This window comes from Etheostoma cragini, chromosome 6 (assembly GCF_013103735.1).
Source record: "Etheostoma cragini isolate CJK2018 chromosome 6, CSU_Ecrag_1.0, whole genome shotgun sequence".
In the NCBI taxonomy this organism is placed as follows: domain Eukaryota; kingdom Metazoa; phylum Chordata; class Actinopteri; order Perciformes; family Percidae; genus Etheostoma; species Etheostoma cragini.
The window spans coordinates 4909883-4919259 of NC_048412.1; the positions used below are offsets into that span (position 1 = coordinate 4909883).

Sequence of the window (9377 nt, forward strand, 5' to 3'; positions counted from 1 at the left end):
AGAAAGATTCTGCTTGGGCCACATTTTGTAAATTTAAGAATCCTACTGATTGGGATAAATACTAGAGGTTACAGAATCTAAGCAAAACTATGACAAGCAATGCCAAATCTAATTATTACAAAGAATCCCTTATTGAAGATTTGAAAAATCCTAAACAGTTCTAATCTAAGATTAAAACATTAACTAAGGCATCTGATAAATATGTACCTAAACAGATTAGTTAAAAATGAAATTTTACTAGAACCCCTTTTAATGGCCCTAGCTTTTAATAAGCATCTTTCATCCGTCTCTTCTGTAGTGCCTGAATCATCTATTTGTGGTAATTTACAACCTCATAATCCATTGTCTATTAACAGCATATTTTCTTTTATACCCGTTGAGGTACAGAATGCTAATGATCGCAAAGTGAGTAATGGTCCTGGGCTGGATGGTATCGAAGCCCAATTTTTTTAATTATCAGCTCATGTATTTATCATCTTTGTAATCTCTTTAATATGTCTCTGTCCACCTATGAATTACTCAGCATTTAGAAATGTTCACACATTACTCCCTTAAATAAAGAAGGCAATGCACTAGATCCAAACAACTACAGACCAATTTCTATCATTTGCTCTGTAGCTACATTATTTGAAAAATGAATTTATAGTCAACTGTCATGCTATCTTAATGAAACCAATATCCTGTCAGCTTCACAGTCTGGCTTTTGTTCAAATCACTCTACAATTACTGCAATGCTAAAACTAACCAATGATATTCTCACTGCTTCAAACACTTCTGAAATAATTGGTTCTGTTTTCATTGATTTGACAAAGGCTTTTGACTTGGTCAAACTTTACATTCTTCTGGATAAACTTTATGCTATTTGCATTACTGTGGTTTAACTCATATCTTCACAATAGAAAACAACGTGTTATCAATGGAAACTAATCTGACACTCTAACTCAACACTATGGTGTACCTCAAGGGTAAACATTTGGTCCACTTCTTTTCTCTATATTCATTGATGATCTTCTCTCTATTTGTAAGTGTTTTGTTCAGCTTTATGCTGATGATACTGTTATATATACTTCTCATACAAATTTAGTACAGATTGAAGAAGATCTACAGTCAGACTTTAATAACTTCCAGCGCTGGCTTTCAGCTAATGATTTACTCTTTAATAAAACAAAAACACATATTATGATTTTTGGCACTAGACCATCAAACTCAAATGCAAAACACATTAATGTCGTATTTCCTGTCTGGATGGCACTACATTGCAAAAGGTTGACCATATCAAATACCTGGGCCTATACTTTGACTTTGACCTCTTTTTTTAAATATCATATTAATCACATTGTCCATAAATTGAATTATAGTCTAGTCTAGTCTTTTCCGTTCCAGAAACTGTTTCCCACTTAAGGTCAGGAAAAAATTGCTCTCAACTTATACTGCCAATAATGGATTATGCTGATTCTTTGTACTGCATTGCTTCCAATACCTTGCTTGCTCCTCTTATTAGAATGTATAATAGATTGTGTAGATTTATTCTTAACTGCTCATTTACAACTCTTCACTGCACAATTTATGAACTTCTTGAATTGCCTACACCATATATGAGAAGAAAGATTCATTGGTTGCAATTTGTCTTTAAAGCCCTTGTTGCAGGTTTAATTTTGCAACGAATTTGTGCAATTTGCTTGTTGGTAATAAATCTTTGAACTGTTACCCATTGTATTTGATGTTGTTGGATATTGTATCAAAACTGAATATAATACAAAAAGTAGGCACTATTTTACAGTGTTTTCTTTTATTGCCCACAATGACGTCACGTTGGGGAGAAAAAAAGAGCAGCCTGCGTTGTCTTTGCCACTGGTCTGGCCTAATATGTCTTTTGGTCTTTTAATCTCTTTCACAAGATTTGACAGCTAGCTAACGCTAAGCCACTAGACGTTAGCACAACAGTGTTAGCCTAACCTGCCTTTGGTGATTCCTTTATATGCGTCCATGTTGTCAGCATAATACCTGTGGCGTTACTGCACCTTCTGTATCTTCTGTAATAGTAAGCTTTGCTCCTACGAGATGGGTGGGTTTTTGTTACGTTACACACAAAGTGTACTGGCTATAGTTAGCCTACACGTATTCAAGCGGATATAGCTAACGTTGCGTAGCCAGCCAGCAACTTCAACAGTAGAGTTTCAGCAAGCTAACCACGAAAACGTTGTTGCCCACTATCAACCTGCAGTAATGTTTAAAATGGAGACACGCTTATCGTTTCTTTTCCTGGAGATCCTGGACATTATATTTCTTTATGGTGTTAAATACAAATGAAGAATAGCCCGAGTGTGCGCGGCCTGGAGAGACACGTCCCACCACAAGTCAGTATGGAAGCCAAGCTACATCTGCGGCTAGCAGTCTGCAAACCAGGGGAATGAAGTTCAGATTCTCCGTCTGAGACCAAGTCTGAGCTAAATCATTCATCAAAAGCCTGGACTGATGTGGATGTTTCAACCTCACAGACAAGGGACTCGGACAGCCTTAGAAAAAATCTTTGGTAGGATACAATGGTGTACAAATACGTGTACTGTTGAGTATACTGTGAAAATGTTTTATGGAGTTCTCAGCTAATCGTAATCTGTAAAATATTGATTTTGCTCCAACCTGCTCTTTCCTTAAAACTTGTATATGGATTTATTTTAACATTATGCGTAATGTTTTCTGAAAAGACATGGCTTTCCTATTAACCCAGATCCTAATAACAACATAATTCAATATTTTTTAGGGAAGGCATTAACCAACCATAGGGGAACATAAGGAATACTGGTCACTTCTTTCCTACACCACATCTGGACTAAAGCTATATTGTCATTGAGTTGCTCAAATGCTCAGTACTAGTATCTACTATAGCAGTGGTAAAAGTAGTTGATTGGTGTTTGTATCGTTTCTAACACTGCTAATGTGAAGTATCACCATATCTTATTGTGTTTTCTTCAGATCATATGATATCAAGGGGAATGGCTATAATGGCCCAAAATGATTATCTTGATACGGTCATAAGATGTTTTTTATAGCCTGCCTGTATGCAGTGAACTTGTGTTGTCTGATTTAATTCAGTTCAATTTTATTTATAGTATCAATTCATAACAAGAGTTATCTCAACACACTTTACAGATAGAGTAGGTCTAGACCATACTCTTTGGGAAGAGACCCAGGCTCTTGGTAGGAGGTGTCTGACGACCTGTTGGGGTTAGAATGAAGAGTGGCAATAACAGTCCCAAAAAAATAGTAGTTTGTAGTAGTTCTTTGTAGTAGTTTGTAGCATAGCAGAGCACTGTGCGGCATTACAAGGCATAGCAGGACGTAGCTGGGCACCGTAGATCGTGGCAGGATATAACATGGCATCGCAGAACGGAACGTGTAGCGGGACCGTGGCAACAGCTGCAACCATGATTTTGGAGCCTCCCTGATCCAAGCAAACATGCTGGGGGAAAAGAAACATAAGGACTCAGGGGAATGACTCCACAGAGCTAGGTTAGTAACAAGCATTTCTGGGACATGGATGCACACAAAATGGGAAGATAGAAATATAGAAAGATAGAGGAGAGAGGAGCTCAGTGTGTCAAAGGAAGTCCTCCAGCTGTCTAAAACTATTACAGCATAAGTAAGGAAGACAGGGCAAAGAGAGGAGCCTGGTCAGGCTAGAACTCTCCCCAACCGGATCGGGCGGTATACCCTGCCTCCCTCTAGATTTATTATATTAATGATTATATGATAGATAAATCTGACACAAGCTCCCCACCGCAGCTTCGCCACCACAAACACAAGCACCTGCCAAACACAGTGACACGTTTTCACAGGAGGAAGAGGTAAACACTTACAAATAACACTGGGGGATGCCTTCTATTCCTATATCTAGATAAGTGTACCAGTACCTATCTGAACTAACAACATGATCAATGTCACTACATAGAAAGAAAAACGTTGACGTTCACTCTGTGCTTTTCACTGACAGTAAAAAGTAAAGTCATTGTATGCACTGCTGCGTTGCTAAATGAAGGGGATACATGAAGGAGATTTCCCCGAAATCTTGAAAATTCATCATTTGCTCTCTAACAACTGGCAGGTTCGTAATTTTACAGCTGCTGGCCTGTCTACCTCTTCCACATCCCAGTCAGTCGCCATAGTTCTGGTGCCAGGCTGAGACTTCACTCTCCAAAGTGACGTTATCGCCAAATTGACTTAATAAACCTGCCAATACCAAAAATGACAAAAAAACTGACATTTAACTCTATTTGGAGACATTTAAAAAAAATTTAACACATATCTTGAGTGCTTTTTGTACCCAATAATCAACAGTGGTAGTTAACCTGACTGTTCTGACTGTTCTGACTGTTAAACATGCCTTGGCAACTCACTTTCATACTACACGCATACTTTAAGACCCTTCTTATTTTATTTATTTCCTCACTCTTTTCTCTTTAATGAACCACTTAATCTTACTAACATTTTAAAGTAAAGTTTGGCTATATTCTGAATGATTATGCTATAATCTGTTTCTGAACGCTCATGTTATGACCTTTTACACACATTTTATTCTGTTGTAATTGTAGGGACTGTGTGATTTTTTGGTTGTTTTTGTTATTTGTGTCTGTTTTGTTTTGCTTACCTTGTTGGTATATCTGCAATGTTTTTTGTTTGTTTTTGTGGTATCTTCGCCAGGACCCCCTCGGAAACAAGATGGTACATCCAAATAAAGAATTTCAAATGTCTTGCTTCCAGGTCTCAGGAGATGGAGGATGAGGAATAGCCAGAAAGCCAGCCATGGTCAGGAAAGAAAAAGGAAAAGAGAGAGAAAGAAGATTAGCTGATCAGATTGATGAAGGAGGATATGAAATTTTAGAGGGAAGCCAAGGAGAGAAGATAAAGGGAGAGCAGAGAGAGGATGGACAGATTGTTTTCAATACTAGAAAAATGTAAACAAAATAAATACGTTACATGTTACATGTTACATTTAATTTTGATTTATTTACCACATACACATTTTATCTATTCACAACACAATCTTGATTTAACTATTTACACATAAAACATATAAGAACTTTAATAAATAATAATACTATAAAAAAATGTGATCTTAAATTAAATCATTTAATTCCTATATGCATACAGTATTTTAGCAGGAAGTCCCAGTTGGAGCTGTTGGGCCTGGATGGGGTGCCACAGTATTGCCTGGTGTATTTGTCCAAGCAAAACCATAAAAATTTTCAATAGCCAACATTGTTGTATGTTTTAGATAGGAATAATAGCTTTACAAATCTTTTACTTGCCTGTTAAAATAATTGTGGTCGGGGTGTACCTCCACCAGGGCAGACACCTCTACAGTCAGCTGGTTCCACCAGGGAGCACCAGCTGCTGTCATTCTCCCCCTCATCCTGCTCAGACTCATTCTCCGGGGCCACTAGCCCCAAGGCAGATGTTTTCAAGGACAACACATGATGTTATGATCTAAAATGGTTGTACATAGTGTACATTTACACTATAATTACACAACATACACAACAAAACATTTTGAGGGCACTGCAGGGCAGCAGGATGTAGCAGGGCGTAGCTGGATAAAGCAAGACATAGCAGGGCGCCGTAGAGCTAAGCTGGGTGTACAGGGCATAGCAGGACCTGAAACAGGTTCACGGTAACAGCTGCAACCATGATTTAGGTGCCACCCTAATCCAAGGAAAACCTCTGGGTGAAAAAAAAATAAGGACTTTGAGGAATAAGCTCCCCAGAGATAATTTAGTAACAAGTATTTCTGGGACAACGATGCACACAGAGGGAAAGAGAGAGGGGCTAGTGTGTCAAAGGAAGTCCCCTGGCAGTCTAAAACTATAACAGCATAATTAAGAGCTGCTGCAAGGCAAACCTGAGCCAGTTCTATAAGGGTTGGTAGCTGAATCTGAGGACTAGGAAGAAAAGCAGAGAAGAGAAAAAGTGCCTTGTCTGTGCACCCTCCCCCGCTGGTCTAGACAAACGGTGCAACTCCTCACTCCCTAACTATAAGCGTTATCAAAGACGAGAATTTTAAGTTTACTCTTAAATGTGGTAACGATGTCTGCCTCCTGAACCTAGACCGGAAGCTAGCTCAACAGGAGAAGAGCCTGGTAGCTTAAGGCTCTGGCTCCCATTTTACTTTTAGAGACTCTAGGAACCACAAGTAAGTGCATTCTGGGAGTGCAGTGCTCTAGTGGGACAAAAAGGTACTATGAGCTCTTCAATATGTGATGGTGCATGAACATTTAGAGCTTTGTAGGCTAGACAAAGGATTTTAAAAGCCAATGCGGAAAAGCTAATACAGGAGAAAAAAATTGTCTCTTTTCCAAGTTCTTATCAGAACACACGTAACATTCTGGATCAGAATCTGATGGAATGAAGGAATTACAGTAGCTTGGAAGTAAAAAATGCATGGATTATTCTTTCAGCATCGATTTGAGACAGGATGCTCCTAATTTTAACAATGTTACAAAGGTGAAAGAATGCTGTTCTTGAGGTTTGTTTTAAGTGGTCGTTATATAGGACTTAATCTGATCAAATAACTCCTATAGTTCTGAGAGTGGTGCTGAAGGACAGAGGAGTCCCAAAGGAGACTTTTAGATAGTTTGTAATAATACTGCTGCCTAATGTACTCTACTACTACTCTGGTAAGCACCAGAACTGGAAAAAGTACTAAAATATTGTACTCAAGGAAAAGTACCAATACTTACTTAAAGTTAAAATACTTAAAAATACCTATGTGAAAAATTACTCAGGTAAAAGTAATAAGTAGTTAATTTAAAATGTACTTTAGTTAAACGTTTGTTGTGAGTGGTGGAGAGGGTTGAACCCAAATGCAGAGATGACAGGCGAAGTGTTGAACTTGAGTCTTTATTTTAACAAAAGTCCATAAAAACAGAAGGTGTCCACAAAACGGCAGGTCAAAAAACGAAGAAACAAGACGGAACTGAGTAAAAAGAAAAAAAGAAAAATAGGAAACTGCTAGAGAAACACACAGTACGCTGATGCAGGGACATACTACAAACAATGATCCAACACAAGACGAGGGAAGCACAAAGACTAAATACAAGAGGTAATGAGCAAACAAGGGAAAGGTGACACAGCAGGAGAAACACATTATGGTGGGCCAGAACAACATACAGACACTCACAGGAAAACATAAGAGAGGACTTATAACTAGACAAGATAAGGAAACTAGACAAGACAAGGGAGGAAACACACACAATAACAAAAAACAGGAAACAGAAAAGGTGCTGTTTGCTCCAATAATATTAACAGCTCTCTTTGGGGTTCTGTCATCCACAGTGGCCCTGCTTTAAATTAAAACAGACGGTCTATCTATCATCTTAAACTACTTTGTTGGAAGTCAGCTTGCCCCCTACCCTGTATTCAGATCAGAGATGTTCTCCATTTTAGTAAACTCAAACAAATTAAGCAATGCATACACTGAGTGGATCCACAAATACACAAAGAAACATGAAGCTGCACTTTTCATAGTGTGCCTCGATGAAGCTGACGGTCACCCTGTGTATCCCTTTTTTTCCTTGTTTATATATGCCCTTAAAAGCAACTTTACCATTCAAAGGATGTGTGTTTCTTTTAGCCTGTTGTTTTGGGAGAAGTGGGGGGTCTGTGTTTGTATTTTTTGTATAAGTACAAACTTTGTGTATAAGTGCCTTATGTGTTACGTTGTGATGTTAACCCAAAAGCCTTAATACCAAGGTGCTGGTATATACTGTATAAAGAATATTAATCGTTAAACAACTTAGAAGTTAGTGTCTAGTGAAAGGAAAATATGGTCTGAGGAAATATGGTCCAAGCTTCAGAGTCAAAAGTCATATTTCCCATTCACAAATATGACAGTCTTACTTCTTTTTTCCTTTGCATTCTGCTTAAAAAATGGTATCCACAGTAGAGCACCAGTGATCTGGACCAGAGCCCCAGCAGGGATGAATCTGTCTGAAGAGTCCTCTTACCAAGTAGAGGCACAGCTGGGTAACTTCACCAGGGCTTACACCTACCTTCACCAGAACTACACCTTGCCCCTTCCAATGCAACCAGACAAGACCAGCACTTTAAAACCTTCAGCATGCGAGCAGGTCCACATTGCTGTAGAGGTATGCACAGTATTTAATTAATTTAATTTATACTGTTTATTGATCCCCAGTGGGGAAATTACCATTTACACTCTGTTTGTTAGTAATCACTACCAGTGGCGGCGCCAGGGAGGAGCTAGGTGGTGCTGTAGCTCCCCCTATAATAGCCAAAGCACCCGCCCAGCACCCCCAAGAAATGTCTGGAATTTTTTATATTTATATTTTAATTTGGTGTTTGAATAGTCTTTTTCATGTTGTTAAATATTGGAATCAAATGATAAATAACAATATATATATTTTAGTCTAAAAATAACAAACATGTGATCTTCTTTGGCCAATTGGCGCAGAGCCCGGTGAACCTTTTGACCTTAACACAGGGCAGCTTGTTTTTGGTAGCGAGTTTGGAAATACACCAAAATGGATCGTTTTTTGCTTCCTAAACGTTTACGTTCTGAGTTCCAATCTGAAGAGAAACGAGGTTGTGAAGGTGGAGACACAATGCTCGTCGTCACAGAGCCCCAGGACCAGGACCAGGACCAAGAAGATTCTGGGGATGAAGACGAAGGAGAATCGCTAGCGGTGGTTTCCTTTGAGGATGCTAATGCTAACGTTACGGTTTGTGCTGCAGGTGATATTAGCAACCGTCCTCAAGAGGACCCAAGAAGGCCAATCCTTCAAAAATACCCCGCACGGCAATTTGGGAATCAGCAGAGAAGTTTTAACAAAAGTTGGATGGATCAGTATTCGTGGCTGGAATACAGCGTGGCGAAAGATGCAGCATTTTGTTTTGCGTGTAGGCATTTTCAGAAACGAGGGCACGGATATAATTTAGAGCCAACATTTACCAGCAACGGATTTAACAACTGGCGGAAAGCATCAGCATCTCTGAAGAGCCATCATGAAAGTATGGGGCACAAATTTGCAATGCAAGGATGGAGTGAGTTCAAACAAAAAGAGACAAGCGGATCTAAAATAGCAAACATGCTTGATAAGGGACATTCTGCGTTAGTCATGGAGAACAGAAAATACATGAAAGCTGTGGTGGAGAGCTTGCGCTTCACAGCCTGCCAGGGAATCGCACAGCGAGGCCACAGAGAGGGTGAAGAGTCCCACAACTTGGGAAACTTTCTTGAGTTGCTGCATGTCATTGCTAAGTTTGATCCAGCAGTGGACAAGAAATTATCTACTAACCCATCAAATGCCAAATACACTCACCATGATATTCAAAATGAGATATTTGCTGTAATGGCAGAAATG

General features: G+C 39.0%; 1 protein-coding gene and 1 long non-coding RNA gene across 2 annotated transcripts in view; one reads left to right on the forward strand and one right to left on the reverse strand.

Moving 5' to 3' along the window:
• mc5ra (melanocortin 5a receptor) overlaps nucleotides 1–9377 on the forward strand; it is a 51105-nt gene that overhangs the window by 5018 nt on the left and 36710 nt on the right. Inside the window, exon 2 of the mRNA XM_034873871.1 lies at nucleotides 7937–8141. Coding sequence (XP_034729762.1) covers nucleotides 7974–8141 — 168 coding nt within the window. The 5' untranslated portion in view covers nucleotides 7937–7973. The remainder of the gene's footprint in view (nucleotides 1–7936; nucleotides 8142–9377) is intronic.
• The window catches only part of LOC117946055, a 7369-nt gene continuing 3823 nt past the window's right edge, over nucleotides 5832–9377 (reverse strand). Inside the window, exon 3 of the long non-coding RNA XR_004656957.1 lies at nucleotides 5832–5973. This is a non-coding gene — a long non-coding RNA (uncharacterized LOC117946055). The remainder of the gene's footprint in view (nucleotides 5974–9377) is intronic.